This window comes from Urocitellus parryii, chromosome 2 (genome assembly GCF_045843805.1).
Source record: "Urocitellus parryii isolate mUroPar1 chromosome 2, mUroPar1.hap1, whole genome shotgun sequence".
Lineage (NCBI taxonomy): Eukaryota > Metazoa > Chordata > Mammalia > Rodentia > Sciuridae > Urocitellus > Urocitellus parryii.
Window position 1 is genome coordinate 160,354,102 of NC_135532.1, and position 25,908 is coordinate 160,380,009.

The 25,908-nt window shown below is 37.5% G+C and overlaps 1 protein-coding gene across 2 annotated transcripts in view; it reads left to right on the top strand.

Annotated features, from left to right (window-relative positions):
- Positions 1–25,908, top strand: part of Cd96 (CD96 molecule) — an 87,226-nt gene that overhangs the window by 11,940 nt on the left and 49,378 nt on the right. Inside the window, exons 3-7 of one of the 2 annotated variants that reach the window (XM_026396134.2) lie at positions 7,734–7,866; positions 11,997–12,026; positions 13,022–13,031; positions 17,516–17,720; positions 21,172–21,227. In XM_026396134.2, the coding sequence (XP_026251919.2) occupies positions 7,734–7,866; positions 11,997–12,026; positions 13,022–13,031; positions 17,516–17,720; positions 21,172–21,227 (434 nt within the window). The remainder of the gene's footprint in view (positions 1–7,733; positions 7,867–11,996; positions 12,027–13,021; positions 13,032–17,515; positions 17,721–21,171; positions 21,228–25,908) is intronic. The other variant, XM_026396143.2, reaches the window with a different exon arrangement.

Consider the following 25,908-nt stretch of genomic DNA (forward strand, 5'->3'; position numbering starts at 1 on the left):
TACTAACTCTAATTTTTTACTTTGGGCTCTGAGGAGTTCTCCCTTCATTGCCAAAGCACCTTTGTTATCCACTAATGATTTTGGCAAAATTTGTTCTCCAACATTTTAAGCCCATTAGGCTTCTATCCTCTGCACATAGATTAGGACAGTAGGTGCGGGGGTGGTGTTGCAGGGTACTTTAAATTTGCACTCATTTATCCCTACTCCTCTGGCTTCTCCGTTTTGCTAGGCTCTCGCAGGTCTTCCTTACTCAGGTATGTGTTTTTCCAGTCTTTCAGAATGTGTGAAGAACTTATTTCAGCCATCCTATCACTATCTAATTTACAGGATCTCCCTGCTAAATAGCTACCTGGTTTTCTACTGCATAGTTCATTTTGTACAGGGACTGAGTGGTTTATAAAGAACAGAAATTGATCATCTCACAGTTCGGGAGGCTGTGAAGTCCAGAAAGAGTCACTGGCATCTGGCCAGGGCTCTTTGGTTGTACCTCTGGAGAGGAGTCTGCCCCTTTTGGAAGAAGACCTGGATTTCCACACAGTCCCACACTGGTCAAACTGTATTTCTCAATGACCAATCTGTGGAAGTAAATAAAGGAGCCATTGACTAGAAGACTGAAGGGTCCTACTGTTTTTATCAAATCCCTATAATTTTTTCAAGAAGAAATTCATCTGAATTTGATGTTGTCTTTGGTCAATTTCAGAACTGTGAAATGGTTGCTTCAACACCTTTGCCTAGTTTTGTACTTATTCTCACTAACCTCTTTATTCCCCCATTACCAAAAATTCCCTCTTCATTTTGATACTTACATCATATCTTTATTTTAAAACATGTTAATTACTATTCCCCTCCATATAATATTTTTATTCTTTTTAGATGTTCTTGACAGTAGAATGTATTTTGGCATTTATACATACATAAAGTATAATTTATTCTAATTAAGATCCTGTTCTTGTGGTTGTACATGAAACAGAGTTACCCCAGTCATGTATCCAAATATAAGGATATGAAAGTTATGTCTGATTAATTCTTCTGTCCTTCCTGTTGCCCTCCCCCTCCCTTCCCTTCATTCTCCTTTGTCCAATCCAGTGGATTTCTATTCTTCCCTTCCCTGTCCTTCCTTGTTATGGGTTAGTATCCACATATCAGAGAGAACATTTGGCCTTTGGTTTTGGGGGATTGGCTTTTTTCACTTATCATGATGTTCTCTACTTCCATTCATTTACCAGCAAATGCCATAATTTCATTCTTCTTTATGGCCAAGTAATATTACATTGTGTATATATGCCACATTTTCTTTATCCATTCATCTGTTGAAGAAAAACTAAGTTGGTTCCATAGCTTGGCTATTGTGAATTGAACTGCTATAAACATTGATGTGGCCATGTCACTGGAGTATGCTGATTTTTAGTCCTTTGGTTATAGACCTAGGAGTGGGATAGCGGTGTCAAGTGATGGTTCCATTCCAAGTTTCTGAAGAATCTCCATATTACTTTCAACAGTGGTTGCACCAATTTGCAGTCCCACAAGTAATGTCTGAGTGTACCTTTTTCCCCACATCCTCACCAACATTTATTGTTGCTTGTATTCTTGATAATTGCCATTCTGACTGAAGTGAGATGGAATCTCAGTACAGTTTTAATTTGTGTTTGTCTAATTGCTAGAGACGTTGAACATTTTTTCACATATTTGTTAGCCATTCATATGTCTTCTGTGAAGTGCCAGGTCAGTTCCTTTGCCTATTTATTGATTGGGTTATTTTCTTTTTTGGTGTTAAGTTTTTTCAGTTCTTTGTATATTCTGGAGATTAATGCTTTATCTGAGGTGCAGGTAGTAAAGATTTTCTCTCATTCTGTATGCTCTGTTCATGTTCTTAATTGTTTCCTTTGCTGTGAAGAAGCATTTTAGTTTTATACCATCCCATTTACTGATTCTTGATTTTACTTCTTGCACTTTAGGAGTCTTATTGAGGAAGTCAGTTCTTACGCCAACATAATAGAGAATTGGGCCTACATTTTCTTCTAGTAAACACAGGGTCTTTGTTCTAATACCTAGGTCCTTGATCCACTTTAAATTGAGTTTTGTCCAGGGTGAGAGATAGGGGTTCAATTCATTCTGCTGCATATAGATTTCCAGTTTTTCTGGCACCACTATATAAATGACATATCATCTGAAAGAGTAATAAGGAAAACTACCCCATTCACAATAGCCTCAAAAAAAATAAATAAAATAAAATACTTGGAAAGCAACCTAACAAAATAGGTGAAAGACCTCTATAATGAGAACCACAAAACACTAAAGAAAGAAATTGAAGAAGAAAATGGAAATATCACCCATGTTCTTGGATAGGCAGAATTAATATTGTCAAAATGGCCTTACTATAAAGGTGCTATACAGATTTAATGCAGTTCCTATTTAAAATTCCAATGATGTTCTTCAAAGAAATAGAAAAAGCATTAAATTCATTTGGAAAAATAAGAGGCCTAGAATAGCCAAAGCAACCCTTCTTATAACATTTTTTCTTAGTGTTAAACATAAATGCATGATCAATACTTATCACCAGCCTTTATGTAAAGCCTCTTCAATGGAAAGTGTATTCTATTAAAGAATCCTTAGGAAGTACCCACCGAAGCAATATTTCCCTGAGTCTTGTATGATCCTCACATTTTTCTATAGTCAATACATTAAGAGGTTAATTTTGCTAAATTTAAAATCTTTGACTCACATTTTCTTTCCTTGAGTGTATTAAATGTTACTTTATTATTTTCTGACATAGAATTGTTAGTCAAAAACTAACAACTATCCAGTTTTTTTCCCCATAGTTGACTTCATTCAATTCTTTCAAAAGAATATGGTTAATGTTTTTTATTCTGTTTCTTTCTTTTGAGATAAAAATATTTTAATATGTATTTTTAGGCATTTCTTATTTAAAATTCTTTGAAATCATTTGTTGTTCTGTGCTTTAATTTTTACCTTCAGTGCCTTCTATATACATATGATTTATCTTTGCATAAAATTTTCTTCAAATCTCTTTTTCATTTCTTTAAAAATTAGTCATCATTAATTAATTTAGACATTTCCCTTATTCTGTCTTTTCATTTATACTAATGCATTAACTTTTGTGTTTATGGTTTTTATTTTGCTCTACTTTTATCTTCCTTTCTGGAGTGATTTTTAAAAATTACTATTTCCAATCATTTTCTGAGTTGTTTCATCTCTTGTTGTGGTTTAGGTCTGGAATGTCCGACAAAGACACTTGTTTTGAAGGATTGGTTCCCCTGTGCAATGCTCCGAAATGGGACTTTAGGAAAGTGATGGGTAATGAGAGCTCAGATCTCATCAAAGGGTTAATCCGTTGATAGTTTTGTAACTCAATTGACTATTAGGAGGTTGTGGAATCTAGAGGAGGTGGGCCTAGCTGGAAGAAGTGGATCACTGGAGGTGTACCATGGAAGATATATCTAGTCCCTGGACTCTTCCTTGCTTGTTTTCTCTGGTTCTGGCTTCTATGAGATGAGCGACTTTTCTCCACCACACCTTCCCTGCCATGAAGTTCTGCCTCACCACAAGCTGACAAAGATGGGATCAAGGGACTATGAACTGAAACAGGGATCCAAAATAACTCTTCCCTCCTCTATGTTATTTTGTCACAGCAATGGAAAGCTGACTAACACGGCTATCTGTTGCAAATATTCTTTTTGCAGTGAATTCACTGATTGACCTTTCCAAAGATTTTGCATAGCACATATCAGTTTTTAAATTTTAGTTCATTTTGAATGGCAAGGCTATAACTTTATTTTGTGATCTTGTCTGCTAATATGTTCTCATTGTTTTCCTAATGTTATTTTGTTCTCTACCTTTTTTTTTTTCTTATAGGAGATCGATTGATGGATTGATTGTGGTACTCTATCACTGAGCTACTTTACCTGCCCTTTTTTTTTGGGGGGGGGGGGATAAGGTCTACCTAAATTACCAGGCCAGCTACAAATTTGCAATCCTCCTGGCTCAGCCTCCCAAGTAACTGGGATTACAGTTAGGATTATCACTGCTTCTGGCATCTTACAGTAGTTTTATAGATGATTCTACTTCATTCCTTTCTGTTGTTCATGTTTAAGTTAAGTGCATTTTCACTATTATCATGGAAATGTAGGCCAAGCTAGCTTTTCTAGGATCTTCTGTGTGTCTAGAGCCTCCTTTTCTGATATTTTCAAGACAAATACTATGCCAGTGGACTTTCTGACTGTACTTCCTTTGCTTATACCCCTCAAACTTTAATCTAAATGGCCCCTTTGATCTCTTCTATTGGATCTGATCCATTTAATTTTTGTTAAACCTTATTTTTTAGTTGTAGGTGAACACAATAACTTTATTTTACTTTTATGTGGTGCTGAGGATTGAACTCAGTGCCTCACACATGCTAGACAAGAGCTCTTCCTCTAAGCCACAACCCCAGCCCTGATGGATTTAAGTTTGATTCAATTCCTAAGGATGTCTTGTCAGCACAAGTTGCATTCTGAGAAGCCTCATTTGCTCCAGCACTGGAAACCCTTTTCCTGTTTCCCTTGAAGACACTGATGATGGGGAGCCTCCAAATTCCCTTCTCCTTTTCTACTATGATTTTCATATTAGTCTGACTCTCTTTCCAGAGATTATCTGTTACTTGGAGATTGGGGACATGGTTATCTAGTTCCAAAGTCCTTCAAAGGCATAGTTGATTTTCCTGTTTCTTTCTGCAAAATTGCTAGTACCATACTGGTCTAGTGCTTTGTCCCCACCCATTAAAGGGAGATATTTGTTATTTAGTTTCTTGTAGATATTTTCTGTGTGACTTAAGTTTACTTTTTCTGTTTTTAGGGGGGTTTTCAATTATATTTAAAAGGTTATGCTGTGCGTATTGTCCAATTTTCAGAATCCAAAGTTCAAAAATTTAATACTTAGTTATTTGAAAAATTTAAATTAAAAATAATTAACATATTGAGTATGTCTCCTGTACTTCACAGATATTAGTGTCTAGATTGGTACCTGTTTAAAATAAGTTTAGGCAAAACAATTACAATAATTTCAAGGATAAAATTTAACAGTAATAATGGTGGTATGAAATATGTAAAAAAAATAGTGATGTCATATACAAATAATTTCATCTGGAAATACTAGTATAGATAAATTCTTTGAACAATAAGGGAGAGGGGTCTTTTTTTAAAATTATGGAATTAGAGTCCATGGGTTTTGCATCTTTATATTCAACCAACCACTGGTCAAAAAGTATTCAGAAAAAAAAATGCATCCATATTATGTATAGATCTCTTTCCTCTTGGTATAGGATACTTTTAGAGAATAATGACAACTATTTACACATTATTTATGTTGTATTAGGTACTGTAAGTAATCTAGAGATGACTTAAAGTGTATGGTAGGATGCACATAGGTTATTTATATAAGGGACTTAAGTATCCATAAGTTTTGGTGTCCCCTGGGAACTCCAAAACTGAATCCAATCCTTATTAGATGCCAAGGAATTATTACATTTAGAATTAGCTATGGAGAATAGAGCACTGATCCTATCTCTTGAACTTCAGGAATTTAAAAAAAACTATTTTAGAATACTGTAGGGAAGATGCATAATTATCACAAAGACCTAGTTTCAATTAACAAGCAGAGGAAAGAAATATTGGTAAAGAGAATAGCTGGCTTGGCGAAAGATTGAAATATAGCAAAGATCTAAAGGCTAGATATAATATTCTTTTTTTAGGACATAGATTTTTTTTATTTGTTCTAATTAGTTATACTAGATAGTAGAATTCCTTTTTGACACATCATACATAAATGGAGTAACTTCACATTCTTCTGGTTGTACATGATGTAGAATCACGCTGGTCATATAATCATGTATGCTCATAGGGTATCAATGTCTAATTCATTCTACTATCCTTCCTACCCCTACACCCCCTCCCTTCTCTTCACTCCCCTCTGCCTAATACAAAATACCTCTATTTTCCCTAGCCCCCCACCTTGTTCTGAATTTGTATCTGCATAACAGACAGAACATTCAGCTTTGGGTTTTGGGGATTGGCTTATTTTGCTTAGCATGATATTCTTTAGCACCATCCATTTACAAGCAGATGTCATGATTTCATTCTTCTTTAAGGATGAGTAATATTTCATTGTGTACATATACCACATTTTCTTTATCCGTTTCATCTGTTGAGGGACACTTAGGTTGGTTCCATAGCTTGGCTATTATGAATTGAGCTGCTATAAACATTGATGTGGCTGCTTCATTATAGTATGCTGATTTTAAGTCCTTAGGGTATAAACCAAGGAGTGGGATATCTGAGTCAAATGCAGATTCCATTTCAAGTTTTCTGAGGACTCTCCATACTGCTTTTCATAATGGCTGTACCAATTTGCAGTTCTACCAGCAATGTATGAATGTACATTTTTCCCCACATCCTTGCCAACATTTGTTGTTACTTGTATTCTTGATAATTGCCATTCTGACTAGAATGAGATGAACTTCCAAGAATTATTCCATAATTCTTGGAAGTTCTATATGGAATAATATAATGCTATAATGTTCTTAAAGTGAGAAATATTCACTTTTTAAATATATACTTGGTGACCCTGAGTATGCTCATACTCATTTACCTATCAATTATACTTCTGAAAATTTATATTAGACAGCTAAATCATCAAATAAGGCTTATATAGATATAAAAGTGTAAGACTTTTAGGTTATTAGGATGATAAGTTATTCTCATTTATAAATTATTCTTTGATGTTATTCTATCTTAATCATAAGGATACATGCTTGTGTATAAAACTTTCCTGAAAGGAGAGACTATAGAATAAATATGTGTCTCGTAATACCTTTTAAAATGAAAATAATTCATGACAAACCCTCTCAGAATTTTCTTAGATACTTTTCTGTTTCATCCGATTGTCGAAGGAATATTTATAGACTCTAAAAAGATAGTTGGATATAAAGATAGTAAAAATATCAGTGGTTTCCAGGGACTAGGGAACAGAGAAGGATGAATAGGCAGAGCACAAAGGATTGATTCTTAAGATAGTGAAACCATCCTGTATGATACTAAAATGGTAGATACATGTCATTACATATTTGTTAAAATCCATAGAATGTACAACACCAAGAGTGAACCCTAATGTAAACTCTGGACTTTGAGTGATAACAATGTATCCTTGTATGTTCATTAATAACACATGTACCACTGTGGTACCCTGCTGATGGGGGGGAGGCTGCAGATGTGTAGCGGCAAGGTAAAGGTACTTGGGAACTCTCTGTACTTTCTGCTCAAGTTTGCTCTGAACCTGAAACTGCTCTAAAAATAATGTCTATTAACATTTTCAAAAAGAAATTACAATATGAATTTGAAGCTAGGTTATAAAGTTTTTATATTCTACCTAATTAAGGAAATGTAACCTGAAGACTAATGCACCAATTTGGGGCTAAGGCAGAAGAGCACATCAAATTAGGAGTTTCTCAGTGAAACTACCCTAACAAAATCCATGGTAATTTGGGGCAGATAAGCAACTCTGTGCTTCTCATTCCTCAGTCTTGCCACTTTATGCAGTGAAGACCATGGTGGCTGCCTCTTCACTGCACAGGCGTACCCAGAGGTAGATGAATCTCAATGCTAAGACTGTTTTGTCTCTTTAGTAAAAAGCACTTTATATGCCAAAGATCCAAGTGTTTTCTACCTTGTGTTTTGTTGCAGTTACACAGGATGAATGGAGCAGCAATCCCACAATAGAAATAGAGATAAATCAAACTCTGGAAATACCATGCTTTCAAAATAACTCCTCAGAAATTTCGCCTGAGTTCACCTTTACCTGGTTGGTGGTAAGTGTGTTGCCCTTTTCAGTGAATAACTACAGTGATGTTTAAATATTAATGAAGTAAAATGAATAGCAAGTAATAATAGAGAAATACTGGATGAAAAACATTCATTATGCCAGCGGTTGGGGAGGGCTGGCAAAGGGAGGGAAGGATGCTAAGACTTCCTCTAACTAGGCCAGCGTCCGGTCTATGAATGCAGCGGATTTAGAAATTTACTTCTAAAGGTTAATTTCTATTTCAAACCATATACCAGACCATGGTTACAGAGAGAACAGAGTGTTATGGTGCCCTGGAGAGGAGCCACAACCAGCAGGAGCTGCTACTCACAAATAACATATGTAGAGATATAGACTCCCTTTCCCCAGAACCTGTAGTACCATGTCCTGGAAAATATACAGCAATTTGCTTCAGATCAGGGAACACACAATCTAATACTTATAAAATGTAAGTAGAATGTGTACCTGAGAAAAACAGGCCACATGTCCAAAATTGTTAGTGGTCAGCTCTATAAATGTCACAGAGTCCTACAAGTCTTCTAATTACCAAGTCTTCTAATTTAAAACAAAAAATCTTTATTCTTATGAGTACTTTTCCAATTAAAAAAATAGTGTGTAGACTGGCAAAACTGGAATATGAGTGAACAGTTAACTCATTTTTACTCTTTCACCCCTTTTTTCTATGTATTTTTTGGAGGAAGAGATACTCAATGATCTAGTGACCTTGTACTCTGTCATTCGACTCCCTGAATAATTTAATAATATTTTATGTATCAAATAAAAGTTATTTAATAAGTTGCTTCACACTAAAAAAAGTGTGTAGAGTGAAAATAAGTACCAGTCTGTGATTTTTATGAAGCAGTTTACTAGAATATCCTAAAACATAAACTGATATTTTAAAAAATTATTTTGAAATCATCAATTAAAATATTTTACCGAGTTATCATATTGGTAGTCATGGTTAGTTATTTGTTAAAGTGCTTATTATATCCTGTGTGATGTCTAAATTCTCCCACTATTTTTATCTACTTGAAATATTATAAAATTCCTGTGTACAGATATTTATCCTTAAAGATCCATAGTTCAATTGGTCCTGACCCTTCCCATGAATGTGCTGTATATACATTTTGTCTTTTTTATCACTAGTTTGTTATTTTATCACTAGTTTGCAACATTATTCTGCAACACCATGACATTTTGTTTTAAAAATTACAATGCAATTTTGAAACTAAAATTCTAGTTTCAAATGGAAATTATCATAGTTTTATCTCAAAATAAGTAAACAAAATCAGCATAACGATAGTAATAAATATGAAAGAATCAGCCATTCTAACTTTAAGCTAACCAAATTAATACAACCAATACTTGTTTAGTAGCCAGTTATTAACCAATATGCAACTGTTAATCAAAGAACAAGGGTATATAAAGATGATATAACCATGATATCAAGACTCATATAATGCTGGATGAAGTGGCACACACCTATCTATGATCCCTGGAGCTCAGAAGGCTGAGGCAACAGGAAGGTGAGTTAAAAGCCAGCCTCAGCAACTTAGTGAGGCTGTAAGCAATCTAGTGAAATCCTGTCTCAAAAAATTAAAAAGGGGTGACGATGTGGCTTAGTGGTTAAGCACGCTTGGATTCAATCTCTGATACCAAAAAAAAAAAAAAAAAGAAAAGAATCATATAATGAGATATTCATTTAGATGATACAGAATGTTAAGCTTTATTAAAGTTTACGGACTTAACATTAATTTTTTAGATCATCATCAAAATGAAAACATAGTTTAAAAATTTTTATAAAACACATAGGTTTCCATGACCGTAGAAGCTGGGAGAGTTTTTGAAAAATACTCTGATTCACATGATTGATTATTCACAGTACAAGTTACCTACATTTTTGTGAACTTCCTTGGAAACAAGGACCTCTGTATAAAAAGATTTCTCTAAGACCTACTAAATCCAAACTAATGAACTTGTTCAGCACAAAGATCTCAAAGGACTAACTACCAATAGTTTGCCCTATCCAAATAGTTTGGATAGTCAGTAATCTGACAATAAAAATATATTCTAAAATAATTTTCCCATAAAATCCTAAAATTTATAATACCTTTGTCATCTGTCAAAAACCAAGTTTTCTGTTTTACAGGATTTGATTTCCTAAAGGTGAGGCTACCCAGACTTTATGCCTTATCATCAGTAGCAGTGAATTGTTCTTTATAAACATGTCACCATGCAGTTGTTAGGAAAAGATTAAAGTGGAGATGATCTCATGAGGATAGACACCTGCTACACTGAACATGATAGTAATGGAAATGCATTGTTTGTACCTTGATTACATTATTAATATTTTCCACCAGTACAGCAAAACATTCCTCACCTAATTATCACAAATTTGCTCTCAATGGGGTCTGTTTAAATTGTACCATAGAGATTTTTGCTGGCCGGTAAGTTGAACCGTAGGGTTCTGGACATATCTCATGGACGTGTAGCCTGTTTTCCTAAAGCAAACGCAATGGCTTCTATCAGCCTGTCACTTTCCTGTGATTCAGTTTCTCCAGGGTGAAAGCTGCATGGCTCACTTCAAAAATCCTTGACATCTAGTGCCCAGAGCAAAGGTGCCTAACAGATATACAAGACATAACTATCAGTCCTCTTTCCCTACAGCTGTATTCATTGTCCTCATATTAAATGGATGGAATTCATGCTATTTGGTTCGTTAATCAGTGGCAAGTCATTCAGTATCAAAAACTAGATCATTGATAAGGCATTCTTTATCTGGTAGTTTCCTTCAAAGAAACTAAGAAGACTATATAGACATTATCTTTGAATCCTGTCAGGACATTCAGAATAAATGAGGGCCAGAGAAAGTGCACAGAAGGTCACATAGTGAGAAGGTGAATCCTAAACACGCTGTCACTTTAAAGACTGCATAGACAACTAGAAGAGGCTTTTTGAAAGAAACTTTTTTTTTCCAAAGAAAACATTGGGCTGGCTAATGTGCTGATTAAATTCCTACTGTGCATTCCCTTTTTAAATGTCAGAATCTATTTGCTCCTCTGATTGACATCAGTGCCCCAACTGTGGATGACTGTGGGATTTAGCAAGTCTGATATGAAAACACGTAGTGTCCTTATATTAGGGAAAACCTGCAGCTCTTGTGTCATAACTGTTGTATTGTCTTCCGAGAGCACAAATAGTCCCTCTAATCCATACTTTAGATCTTTGATCTCTTCCTAAACTAGAAATAATGATCATATTGATAAGCCAATGGTTCTTATAAACAAAAGAATATGGCTTTGAATTAAGGGTCAAAAGTAGAAATGATGAAGATGAGGTCAGGAGGGCAGAAATCTGCTGCTCTGAATGCAGAATTGCTCTGGGAAGCTGTACGCACATGCTTGGTTAAATTCTGGAACAATTCTACAAATTCAAATTATGTAGGTCACTAGAAGAGAAGTGTTGAGTCTTCTTGCACATTGAATTTTATAAGATCTAATTAACTCAATTATGACCCTCATGGGACAAGTTATTATTCGAATTCTCAACATCATTAAGAAAACCTATTTGCTATATGTACCTGATCCCCTGCTAGGTCTGTGCTAAATGGAGCAACTTCTTTGCATTTTGGAAAGCTAAAATTTCAGGATGGTGACTACACTGAAATAAACAGGCATCATAGTGTATCTAACACTAAACTATCATGGGATGCTTTAGTTACTTGATTAAACCCCAAAGGGTAAGGTTCAGTGGAAACTGGGGACCTATGTGAATGGTGGGGTGATATATAAGAAAATATAGAATATGCATGTTTAGATGGGTTGCAGTTGGTAGATATCTTTTCCACTTTTTGTACTGGGCACAAGGGAAATTCTTCAGGCTGAATCTCAGAGTTTCTTAATACACTATAATATTCCAATTTCCTTCCAAACTGTCATCCTGATTTCCCACAGTATAAATTTTAATTTAATCCAGTAAACATATGTGAACCTATTTTGAATGTTAGATCCTGCAGGGATAACAAAATTATATTGGACATATTCTCTACCATGACACACACCTTTAATAAAATGTAAAACATATCTGTATCGGGGGAAGAGAGTTTGATTCTGCCTAGAAGAACCTGTGAAAGCTTGTTAGAAAAGGTCATGTTTGAGCTGGATAATTAAAGAACAGTTGAGTGGCAAAAGATAGGCATATACTGACCCAAAATCCTGGGACCTGTTGGTACAAGTTGGTGGTACACATGGGGAAGGTGTTGAGGACAGATGTGTACCCAAAGTCAGTGTATTTCTTTGAAATCATGAAAAGAAAGACAGGTTGTTTGAAATTCAGTGAGTTCAATATTAGCAATAAAGGCACCTAACTAAATCCTAGATGCTTACATATATTTATAATTTTATCTGCAAATGCATCTTTTCATCATGCTCCTCTTTAATATTTGTATTATTTTTAATTAAACAAAAAGCAAAATGAAATTATAGACAATGGTTTCTCATGATATGGGAAGCCTCATTATTCAGAAACAAAACAGAACTCATTAGCTGATGGCAGCTGACCCTGTTTGTCTTTGCCACAATCAAAATACAGTGTGGCAGCCAAACTACAAAGTGTTAACAACCAATAAGATGATTAAAAAATATCTTTCTGGTGCTCTGCAAAATGGATGTGGAGAATTTTGCAGGCAGCCTTTTGTCAGCACTGACAGGATGGGCAATAAATGGAGGAAATGTAAAGATAGGAAAGAGATTGGAGATAAAGAAGCAGCAATCAATGGAGTCTTAACAGCAGTTATGGAGTGAGCTCTGAGCACCCAGCACCTGCCATATGCTGTGGTCAACACAGCTGGCTCCAACAGGGAGCTGGCTCCAGGCAGCTCAGGCCAGCCCTGAGACCAGATAGCATCACCAAATCAAATAGTACCAACATCCACTTCTGGACTAAAAATTCTGATCCTAGAACAAAATTTGAAAAGCCTCAGTGAACGATTTTAGGATTTGTCAGATCTTTAAGAAACACGTAACAGCAGCTTTCCATGACTCAATATGACTCTAACCTGTCCTCGTTGTGCTAATTATTTTTTCAAATTCCTGTACATAATTTAGTTACGTGTTGTTTTAGTCAGCTTTTTTTGGTGCTGTGACTAAAACACTCTGACAAGAACAATTAGAGGAAATAAAGTTTATTTGGGGTCACACGCTTTCAGAGGTCTCAATCCATAGATAGCCAGCTCCATTCTTTGGGGCTTTAGGTGAGGTTGATGTGGAGGAGAAAAGTAGCTGGGGATATGGTGCCAGGAAGCCAAGAGAGAGACTAAGCTCAGCTCATAAATATATACTCCCAAGTAATGCCCCTCAATGATCCATCTCCTCCAGCCACACCCTACCTGCCTACAGTCACCACCTGGTTAATCCCCATTAGGAGATTAATGAACAGATTGGGTTAAGGCTGTCAAACTTAATAATTTCACCTCTAAACCTATCTGTTGTCTCACACATGAGCTTTTGGGGGACTCTTAATGTCTAAACCATAACATGTATTCATTCCTCTTCTTTGGGTCATGATTTTTGTTGTCTGTTTCTTGTGAATTTATTCATCTTCTCACTACAAGCAGAAAAGGCAAAGACTTCGCTCTACACTTTTGTGAGGCTTTATATATCAAAGTCATTAAAAGCATGACTTTTGGAGGAGAATAGTCGTCTTTAAGCCCTGGCTCACCACTTACTCGCTATATAACCTAAGGACTAGATTTAGGGTAAGATGAGTAAGGCGCTCAATTTTGATGCCAAAATTTAAGGGATCACTAAAAGTATATTTTAAAAATAAATAATTAAAATTTTAACCTAGTTAATCAAGATAAATATTTTAATATAATATTTTTAAATGAAAATCAGGGAAAATTCATGCTGAATAAAATATCAAAAATTTTTAAAGTCACACTTATTTATTTTGAGATCTTGCTATATGTACATTGATCAAGGAATAGTATTTTCCCATCTACCTGTGGTATCTGGGTCTTCATGGCCATCATGTCCCCCAGTGACAGGTGTATAAGAGTTGACAGTGGTAGGATAACAGATTTAGTAATGCAGGACTTTATGATTGTCTTAATTTTTTTCCTCAACTATAACAGAAAACCCGAGATAGGTTAATTTATAAAGAACCAGAATTTATCCTCTCAGAGTTCTGAAGACTAGGATGTCTAAAAGTGCCATTGGTTAGGAACTGGTCTCTGTTTCCAAGATGGCACCTTGAATGGCTGCATTCTCCTGGAAAGAGGAACATTGCATCCTCACATGGCAGAAGAGTAGAAGACAGAGAACCTGCTCCCCCAAGCCCTTTTCTTTTTCCTCCTCCCCATCCTGCAGTGTTGGTGGTCAAACCGAAATGCTTTTGCCTGATAGGTAAGCTTTCTACTACTGAACTACACCCGCAGCCCACTGCAAGCCCTTGATGTAGCAACAATAACTCATTCGTGAGGACAGAGACCTCCTTACCTTTCATTAGGAGTCACCTCTTAACACTAGTGCATTGGGGATTAACTTTTGGTATGAGCATTCAAACCATAGCACTGACTCTCCAAAATGCCTCCATATAGCCAGACCTGGGCTGCATGTTCATGAAATCATAATTGATCACAGGTGAAACTAGAGAGCAGTGAGCTTGTATTATTTATGATCTATTAAGTGGCAGGACTAGAATAGGTGTATTCTGTGCATTAACAAGTGAAATCTGTATCGCCACCTAAACTGTAAAGATCTGCCAAGGGATAAACCCATAAATTTTTAGAAATATTTATTAATATTTTTTAAAGTGGACAAAATTTTCCTTGAAGAATGGAAAAAGAAAAGAAAAAAACAGGTAGATGTAAAGACTCCCTACTAGGAGCCCTACCAGCCTGTTTTCTGCAGACCAGGTTACCTGAGAACGGTTGAGGGACGCTGTGTGATGCCTAACACCAAAGGTGATTAAAGAAGGCCTCTTTCAATCAGCAAACCACCCCACTCCTATAATCTATAACTTATATAAAGGAGTCTGGTTTTCTGGAATTTTTTTTAATTTCTCCTTCTAGATAGAAAAGGTTGTTTTTTAAAATTATTTTCATGATTTAGATTTTCCTAATACGTGTTTCTTTGAAGCTTATTTGTCCCTGGTTCTAAGCATCCCTGCTTTGAAATGCTATGACTTAAGTAACCTATGTGTTATTTAATTCAGTTATATAACCTCAATTTATTCCAGGTTATTTAAAAAGTACAGATAAAATTAGGGAAAAGCTTTGCATGGTGCCTAGACACAGAAAGTACTAAATAAATTCAAGCTCAAACTAATGAGAACATAAAATTTTGGCAGTGGTCATAGCATAGTAGTATTATTTCTTTGTTCCCCAGCTTTATGCATTTCACTATTTGCCTCAGTATTTTTTTCCACTCCTCCTCCTATTTGCTATGTGAAGGTGGCCACTCACATGCAGGTTCTTGCCATGGTCCCTTTATATCTAAAAATTTTAGAATCTCTCAGGATTTCCTTATGTTGTAGGTTACAGAATGCTCTTTGCAACTGAACTCCATCTTTTCCAGTGACGGAACAAATTCTTTCTCTGCAACAGTCAGCTTCCCAGGGGGGGGGGAAAAAAACAATAGGAAACAAAACCTTTGGATATGTTGGGTTTTATTTACTTTTCATATCTTCTCTATAAATTAAATCACTGGAATGTAATAAACACCCTGCTACATAATAAAGGCAAAAGTAGTTTCTCTCACTGGTCTCCAACCTCAGCCTGTCACAACCCTTCTTCCTCCAACAGAGTGACAGACAGAAGTGTTTCAAATGACAAGTCATATATTAAATAACCAAGAACATTTTAAACTAAAATCCTTACAAAACTGGTCCTATGCATAGATAGGTTGTAAAAACGTGTCTCAAGCTGAAGGCCTGCAGAGGGAGCCGGCTTCCTTAACTATTGGCTCCAGATCAGTCATGCTGAAGGAAATACCTTTGTTCTCCTTTGTTGGCAGGGCTACACTCTTGCTCCTTTTGATCTTCTGGTGGCTTTCTTCATTAGAAAGACAGCGGGGCACTGTCTTGTAGGATCTTCTTTATGTAGATCCAAAGGTATGCGCATTTGCTTTAGGGGTGAGCTTTAGCAGGGTGTGAGTCTTTGCAGGCAATGCAAGGTTGATAAAAACCCTAGCCAAATTCAGCTAAAGAACTGTCTTATATAAGAGGTTCTACTAGATATATTCTGGACCCACATAAAAACTAAGATGTCTGCCCATTCTTTAATTTACTCATTCATTTGGCTTATATTATTTCTACTCTAAATCAATCTCTCTCTCTCTCTCTCTCTCTCTCTCTCTCTCTCTCTCTCTCTCTCTCTCTCTCCTCTCTCCTTTTTTAAAAATCTGAAACAGGGCCTCTTTTGCTCAGGTGACCCTCCTGCCTCAGACTTACAAGTAGCTGGAACTACAGGCACAGACCACCACACCCAGTTTCTATATCATTTTTAAACTAGAGGTTCCAAGCCAGAGATCTTTGCAGCATTTCCCCATCAAATGCATTCCTGTTGACCTTTCTCCATTTTTCCTCCTTGCATTTCCCCTGTTAACTAGGATTCATGTGTTGTTTAGAGTTAGGCCACTGGTTCTCAGCCTGAACTCCCCTGAGCATCCTAAAAATATGCCCCAACCTGAGACCATGCAGATTGAATTAGAATCTCTAGAGGAGGAGCTTGTGCTTCAGAGATTTCAAAGCTGCTTGAGGAGGCTGAATTACACTAATGAGGTCTGAGCACTTAACCCTTCCTCTCTCCTTGTTCCCCTCAAGAGACAGGACAGTTAGTAGGCCTATTTACTGACATTGGCCAAACCTGTGATTCCCCTGGAAGTTTGTTCAAAGACATTCTGTGTAGGGAAACGGTAATGGGAGTTTTTCTGCACAGATCAAAGACAGGATATGGAATAGAGGAATCAAGTACTCCAAAAAGACTCTGACCTCTCCTATCTATATAGCTGCTCTTCCTGTATCCTCTTCAAAGCTAGCACAAGTAGAGAAATAGGGCAACTGGACTAGGACCATGACTGGGATGAGGAAAATAAGTGAAGAGTGGCTAGAAAATGAATTTAAGGAGGGTACCCCTCACTGGTCCTGGCCTCAGGGTCTTGCAAGTGAATGCCTCCTTAATTCTGTGCTTTTGTTTTTTCTCTTTTCCTGGTTCTAAGTTAAATGATACCTTTCCTAAAGGAACTTTGGAAAGAGAGGGTGATTGTAATCACCCAATTCATGTTTGACTTAATAAACAAAACTGATAGAGTCATCACAGCACATTTTTGCATTAATATTTCCAAGATTCATAAATGAGAATTAGAATCTGTTATGAGCTCCCTCTTTTCACCTCCTCAAATCTTACTCCAGATGTGCAGTTTATGGAAGGTTGTGAAGGGGAAGTTCTCACTAGAAAAGCACTCTCAATTCATGTTAGGAGAGGGCGACAGTAGTTTCAATTGAAAGTTAAGTGTAATAGTATTTTCTCTTATAACCTACTAAATACCTGACATTTTTAATTCTTCATTTTTCCTATCTATTTTACAGCAAATAAATTAATTAATGCTTGTGAAACCCCTAATTTGGAGCCAACACAATAACTGGTAACCATTTTTCTCACCAGGAAGATAATGGAGCTCAGGAAACTCTCATCCAAGATCACCACATCAGCAGTTCCACATCTTTTAAAGACAGAGTGAAGCTCTGTGCTGACCACAGACTCTGCCTCTCCCCGGTCCAAATCCATGACGAAGGTCGGAAGTTCTCTTGCCAAGTTCGACTCAGGCCTGGCAAAATCTTGAGGAGTTCCACCACAGTCAAGGTTTTTGGTAAGGGTTTGTGCTGTCTGGACTACTCCCTGCCACCCTGCATCACTCTTCCCCTAAATAGGAAGTTCCCTCTTATGTTGGATTGCAGCCATTCCAGGGGTGACCTCTGAAGCTCTGTTTGCCTTGATCTTTACCATTCTTGCTGGGGGTGGGAACAAGGGTAGAAGGCTAAAAAATAAGTATTCAGTTAATAGAATAAAATACAGAAAACCATATATGGGTCAGTTTTCTGCTGATTTAACATCTTAATGTTTCCTAAGGATACTGGACATCTCTAATTGCTTAGTTATCTAATTATCTCAGTTGCTTGCTGCAGATAAGGCCACCATGAGAAAAAGAAGGTACTAAACAAAGCTCTGGACAAAATTAGCAGGAGCATTCCCCACCCCATCCTGCCAGGGTCAGTGCTTCCAGTAAATGATCCTTCAGGCCCTCTGACCCTGAGTTCTTAGGAGAAGACAGTTGAGCTATGAAATCTACTGTGGCCTCACTCAAAATGCAGAGACTCTGCAGGGTGCAGTTTTAACAGAAAAATGTGAACATTCTAATTTGTCCTGTGGTGAAAGGAAATATTAAAAAACAGAGGCACTTGGCTCTATATATTTTTTCAGTTTTGTAATCAAGACCTGTGATTTTTTTAAAAAATATTTTTAGTTATCAATGAACCTTTATTTATTTATTTATCTATCTATTTATTTATTTATTTATGGTGGTGCTGAGAATCAAACCCAGTGCCTCACATAGGCTAGGCAAGCGCTCTACCATTGAGCCATAACCCCAGCACAAAACCTGTGTTTGTTTAAAAAGTCATTCTTAAAGAAAGACAGCAAGAAAAACAGTGATGTGGATGGACAATTAGTTGTTTTCAAACATGAAGTAAACAAAGAGAAAATGAGTTTATAAAACCAAAGGACATTGACTGTTAGACTATTGCTCAGCTCTCTGCATACACTTGTTTTTATTTAGAATCGTACCGTATTATTATGGGATATCAAAAAGAAAAGAGCATTTTTGAACAAAGCACAAAACAGTCTGCAAAGACGGGAGTAGTAGCAGCCAAGACTTATTTAGTTTGATTAAATTCCTGGCTTAAAGAATTTCCCTCTCTTTCCTCCTGCCGCTCCCTTCCCTCTCTCTCCAGGTTTCCACCTGGGTGGGCTAGGCAGCTACCACCTCATGATCAGCCTCCTTAAGAAGCCTAAGCAGTGCCCAGGGAAGAGTTGGAAACAAACTGCTCATCTCTCTTATCTATCCTTCTCACTATTTGTTCACATACCAGGGTGTGACTGCTTTAGCACAAACAAGAAACAGCCTCATCTGGCCTGACTGTTGGCAAGACAATGAAGGCAGCCTTCCAGGATGTGACAAGAACACCAATTTTTAAGTTAGGCAAGCTGTGTCCCCATTTAACAAATTTTTTTTTTGTACCGTAACATATTCTAATTACCTTGTCAACATTTAAACCGTGTACTATATCTCTTTGTTGCGTTAAAATACTTTCATGTTGGTCTTGAATAGTTTCATTCCTTAACATCTTACTCTATCACCCTATCTGGTTCCACTTTTTCTGTCTCTACTTTTCTCTTGCTTCTTCTTTGAACTGCTGTCAGGAGATGCTTAGAAATATGAGCATCTTTCCTGCTTAATGGATTTCCATTTAGTAAGTGGGCTGGCTAGGGTGTGTAAGGACAGTCTTATCCAGCCTTTGATCTATTTGTGGGTATCCCTTGCATATGTATTATAGTAATCCAAGCCCAGAGTTATATCATAAATCTTACTGAAAACCTACTTTCCATCCTTTGGTGATTCCCCATATTGAATAAGCTAAACACAAAACATGAAAACCTTGAAATAAATACTTAATGTATCGCCACCAGTTCATCATGCCCTAAATTACTCATTTCTTCTTCCCAAATGGTGCCTCATCTTCCAACTTTGCATTCTCAATAGACCAAAGGCCAGAAGCTGGCCAACTCCTTTCCTTCCCCCTTTGCTTGATGTCCCTTGGCCAGGAGTCACTTTCCATCATCACAAGTTGGCTCTTCCCCACTTCTTAGCTGAAAACTTCATTTCCTGCACCTCAGAGAGAATCCCCTGCATCTTTTAGTAATTGTTCTTTTTCAGACCATTCATTCTACATGTTTTTTCTCTGCTGGCAAGAGGTCAGAAATATCTTCCCTTCCAAGAGTGTTTAAGGGTGTGTCTTGGTGTGGGTTCCCATGAAAGAAAACATGGAGACAGGATTTGAAATAAATTAATTTATTTGAGAGGTCATGTTGGGAAATAGGAGGCATAGGGAAGTGAGTCTAGGAAGGAAAGTAAAATAATAAAATGTGCATGATGCATGATTCAGCCAGTTACCATTGTGGATTTAGAGGCCAGTCTCACTGGGAACTCTGGGCAATAGCATGAACACAATGATTATCTCAAATGAGAGAAAGAAAGTTGAGGTATTTATCCACCAACTTCCCATCTGCTATCACCATTAACTCCTTCCTTCCAATTTTCCCTTTTGTTGTACTGAGTGTGCTCTTTCAATCCCAATGAATCCTTAGGCAGAGAGTCATAGGTGTGACCAGCAAGAGCCAAGTGTGTGCAGGTAAAAGCCAAGCCCATAGCATCTGGGGTAGCAGGTCTTAGGATCTTAGGTTCACAGAAAGCTCTGTCTGCTAGACTGAAGAACTTACTTGAAGTCACTTCAGTTAAACCTGATGTTAAAAAAGTGTCTACTCTGTGCTGGGTGCAAAGTACTGGAGATGAAGAGACAGATAAAATGCTCTGGCTTTGAGGCACTTACAACCTAGCAGGACAGAAGAATCACTAACTATTGTCAGATATGTCCTAGTGCCAAGCAACAAAACAAGTATCAAGTGCTTTTCTGGCTCCCTTCTTGGTCCTGAAAATGATACTCTACCCTTTACCCCTTGGCCTTTGGACTTGTAGAATTCTTCTCTCTCCCCCACTGGCTACACTTCCACTCCTGCACACTCCCAGTCTCACGTGATCCAACACTGATCATCACTAAAGTATCAGTTACATGGTGCATCTTCCAAAAGACTCTTAACCACCAAGGCTGGGTTCGAAGCTTTTCTTAGGAGCTGGGGATATAACTCAGTTGGTAGAATGCTTGCCTCACATTCATGAAGCCCTGGATTCAATCCCCAGCAAAAAAAAAAAAAAAAAGAAGAAGAAGCTTTTCTTAAAAGTTTTCTTCAAGTTCTAATGTTCTCAATCATTGCACTTATCTCAGTGCATTCTAATTTCTATATTTTTCATAAAAATGTAAATAATGTGTCTGTTTCCTAGACACTAGTATCTTGCCAGGCACACAGTAGGTGTTTAATAATTGTTTCATGGATGACAAATCTTTCTCACAATACACACGGACACACACTGGTGGCCAGGTAGGATTTCATTCAGTGCCGCTAACTGTATTTTATTTGCTTTTAAGCTAAGCCAGAAATCCCCATGATTATGGAAAACAGCACCATGAATGTCCTGGGAGAGGTGAGTGACATTAAAGCCTTTGAAAATCTATAGTATTACATGCCAAGGTGTTTGGGTTGCACAGCTGCCAGGAACGTTCCCTCAGAGGACCTTACTCCTGGGCCCTTAGCCAAGTAACTGCTGCTGGGCACAAAGGGAAGCTGAGCTGATTCTGCAAACTGAATGGGGATCCTTACTTTGAGTTGGGGCTCTCAGAAGGTGTGACCTCTTTTCCTTAGTCCTTAAATTTCCTGGAAAATTGTCCCAATTGTTTAAACTTCTCCTTAATAAAAATTGAGGGAGGGATGGAGATATCGCTCAGTTGGTAGAGCACTTACCTTGCATGCACAAGCCCTGGGTTCAATCCCCAGCACCAAAGAGAGGGGGTGGGGAGCAGTGTGAACCCTGGTTTAAGAGTGAGAATTTCACTCAGCTGACATTTAATTTGTTGCAATCCATTTTTCTGTACCAGCTTTCCCACTGCATTCATTTCAGTCATAAGAAGAAATGTGCCTCCTGTACCTCCTCCAAATCATAGCTACTTCTTTAGAAATAAGAAGGGCAGGAGAAAAAGGAAAGACTGGGTAGCTCCCAGTCTCCAGTCACTGGGATCTGGACCCACTTCCCAGCTATTGGTTGTATCCTTGAGCAAATTAATTCACATCTTTTAGTCAGTTTCATCATTCATATTAAGTAACTCATAATGGTATCTGCTCACTATTATTTTTTAAGAACATCATAAAATTAAAATATAAAATTAATGTGAAAAATTCATAGTATAATTTGTGTCATATAATAAACGTTCAGTAAAAAAATTGTTGTTTTTATTGTTATTAGTAATATCTGCTTTAAGTAGCTGTCTTGTGACCTTATGATTTCAACCATGCTTTTCAAAACCTCAGGTAAAATAAGTGCTCTTATTAATTCTCAAACATCTGCTGTTACATGGTGTGAGAGAAAATTCTACTGATAGTCTAATTTCTTCTCACCCTGAGAACATTAAATAACATGATTTGTGGTCCTGCTGAATATCAGTCATTTAATTTGACAGCTACATACAAATCATAACTGACTTTGTAGGATGTTTTTGGATGACCATACATAATGTATGACCTAAGTATCTAAGTCTCTCGCCAATTTCATGTATTAACCTCTGAAATAACTTCTTCTGTAATCCTGAGTATATTGAAAAGGGTTTAATCATTTTCTGCTTTAATTAATTCCCAAATTTATTAGTGGACTTCATTTCAATAGTTTAAATACAGCAAATAATCTAATGATTACAGATTTTGGTAGGTATCTTTCTTACAAGGATCTGTTATAGATTCTTGGTGTCAATGTTTACAAGTAATATAAGCTCAAGATATAAAACCATAAATTGAATCCAAGAATCCATTATAAAAAAATGACTATGGCTTACAGGCCACATGTTATAAAATTTCCTCTTCTATACCATTGCTTCACTTAAATCTAGGAAAACTAGAGAAATTTCTTTCCTGAGGAATTAGTGAATAATCTCTCTCCAACTCCGTATAACCAGCTGCAGGACATGGCTTGTCTGTGGCTCTTTTAAGGTCTTGCCAAACATTAGTAATTCCTCACGCTAATATTCTTATAATCACTGCTGTGTCCTTAATAACTTATTAACTCTTTAAAGCCCTTTCACATACTTTTATCTCGTGATGCTTTCCATGTGCTCTGATATAGGTTGAGCATCTATCATTTCACAGATGAGAAATTAGCGCCTGGAAAGCCTAACATCTAGTTAAGTCATTCATAAGGGGCAGAGCTATCCACATCTAGGGAGGCTGATAAGAGGAGATCATGTGGTCAAATAGCACTAAGGTCAAGTCCTAATTCAATCACCTACTAGATAACCTCCATGAGCCTCAGCTTACTAATCTCTAAATTGAAATAATAAGAAATACTTCATAGGGTTCTTAGTATAATTAAACTCATGCACAGTTCTGGAGTACATGGCACATAGATGTCTCAGGAATATGTTTTGCCTATTATCATTCACCCACACTTTCACCAATTCCTTCCTCTGCATTTGTAAATATTGATTCATAAATCCATTATGTGACTGAATGTAGGATATGGTGTGGGATGATAATAATAATAATGAAACAGAACATAGATTGTGGGATCTGTAGAACTAAGCCTGAATTCTCTTTTATCACTTATTAACTTGGGTCCCTGGGACCTGGGTTCCTTAGCTTCCTCATCAGTGAATGGGGCAATGAGTCCAACCTCACAAGGGTGATAGAAGGATCAAATGAAAGAACGTATGCAAAGCATCTACATCTGGAGAGCACAAGTATTCAGTATTAGTAATCTCCTAACCCTTACATTCTCTGGAAATTAATCACATCCACACACATGAAGATGTGTAGTCTGTCCTACATCTTCATTGCTCAAGCAACATTTGTGCACAGTGGAGACTTAAAAGTATGCTGTCATCCTGCTATCAGTCAAAAGGACAAGGGGTGAATCTAGGAAACTTCAGGGTCATTTTGGACCATGCTGACCAGTTTCAGACTAGGCTGGGGACTTGATCAATTGTAAGCTGAGTTCCAATAGTTTTAGTTAAACTTATAAAGTTTATGAATAATTTAATTTTTCTTTTAAAATAAATAAGACACAAAATTAGCCTAACAAAGACACTTTCTCAGACAGGGACATGCCAGCAACATCCCAGAAAAGTGTCACACCTGAGGACAGGTTGTCCTGGTGCATTCCTGAGGCCACTCTCTCACCAGGACTCCCACACAACACACAGCTATGCTCCTGCAGCTGCAATGAGAAGGGAATCTCTTATCCAAACCTCAGCCCCTGCAAACCCCATGTAACAGATTTTTGCATTAGAGCAAAAGATGCTGGGCCAAAGAGCCCCACAGCACACAGCTGCTGATGGAGCATAAGAAGACACAAGAGAGACACATAAAACCCCACTTTGTTTAACAGTTCAGGCTTTCCAAAACCACAATGCACCTCTTGCTTTATGCTCTAATCCAATCATCTCTCTAGGTCCTGTCCTTGTCAATCCCTACATTTATTTTGCTTGACAAAATTTAGGGGAAAACATCTAAAAGAAAGCTATCTAGCATGAAACATAGGAAACAAAAACAGTCTGAAGTTATGTTGCCTAAAGAGGAAATGAATCTACAATAATAAGAACCATGAAAAACAGACGCTGTTGCAGGGCTGGGCCTGTCAAAGCTGAGGCAGCCACAGGGATCCTTTCTCACTAGTTCTTGTGATCATGCCAGGAAGATTTCAGACATGTCATTCAGAGTAACAGACATGAGTTTATCAGAAGGGATAAGAAAAGGGAAAAGAGGACTCTCTCAAAGAAGAGAGTGGCTCTTCTCAGAGAGAAGAAAGACACACTCCTCTTGCCTTCCCGTCTTTTTGGGTCCTCGGGAAGTTTCCTAGATTCACCCCTTGTCCTTTTGACTGATAGCAGGATGACAGCACACTTTTAAGTCTACACTGTGCACAATTAAGGTCCAAGGCAACTCAAGGTCACTTTGGACCATGCTGACTAGTTCTAATTATCATATCTTCCTGAGTTTTGGGATCTGTTCTGTGTAAGGGTCATAAAAGCGCCACCCACCCCCCCATACACACACATCCAGGGTAACTTATGTTCTTCTTATCAGCATTTTAAGGGTTGCATTCCTCCTGCAGATGACAGGTTGTTTGCTGAGGAATATAACAGAGCCCATTGACCTAAGCTGGGTAGGGCTTCAGGTAAATTGCTTTTGTAGGGGTCAACACAATGCACCCAGTATATAGTATCCCCTTAACCTCATGCCACTTGCCTATCAACACCACAAATTTAAAAACTGTGCCGTGGTTAGAAGAAGACATTAACACGACTAGCTAGCATTTTGTGTTTGTTTGGTTTTGCAAAGCTTGAACCTCTGTAGATTCCTTGATTTTCTTAAATCTCATTCCAAATGTATGATTTTGGATTTTGTTTTTAAGAGGTTAAATATGACAGCCTCTTTTTGTTGGGCATATTTTGTGGCACTAAAAATGCTCTGACTTCAAATGTCAGGGTCATGACTCCCAGAAGCCATCACCATTTGCCTTGGTGAGCACCTAAACTTTGAGCACAGAAGAGGAGGGCCTTAAAGGGGGCACTGTGCCCTCGTGGGGAAAGCACAGGGGAAGTGAAATCCTTAATCACAGCAGTTTTCTAGAAAGGGAATTATAGGACTGCAGTATAGCCTGGGTTTTTCTCAAGGCTGGTGTTTGGACTTCTGTTTGTTCCACAAAGAGCTCACAGGGGAGACAGGTCTCACTGCTAGACTTCCAACAAGTCTAGAAAGCAGGAAGAGTGAGCCTTGTAGGTGAGAACTGCAGGAGGAACAGCCCATTTTTATACCAGCATCTCAGTAACTTTCAAGGAGTTTGGTGCCCATTAGATACTTGGTGTATCAGTGAGATAGTGGGACCCTGTCTTCATCTCGTCTTGTCTTGTCTGGTTCTCTCAGTCTCCACTCCCACACATTTATTTATTTATTTTTTTTAAAGAGAGAGTGAGAGAGGAGAGAGAGAGAGAGAGAGAGAGAGAGAGAGAGAGAATTTTTTTAATATTTATGTTCTAGTTCTCGGCGGACACAACATCTTTGTTTGTATGTGGTGCTGAGGATCGAACCCAGGTCGCACGCATGCCAGGCGAGCGCGCTAC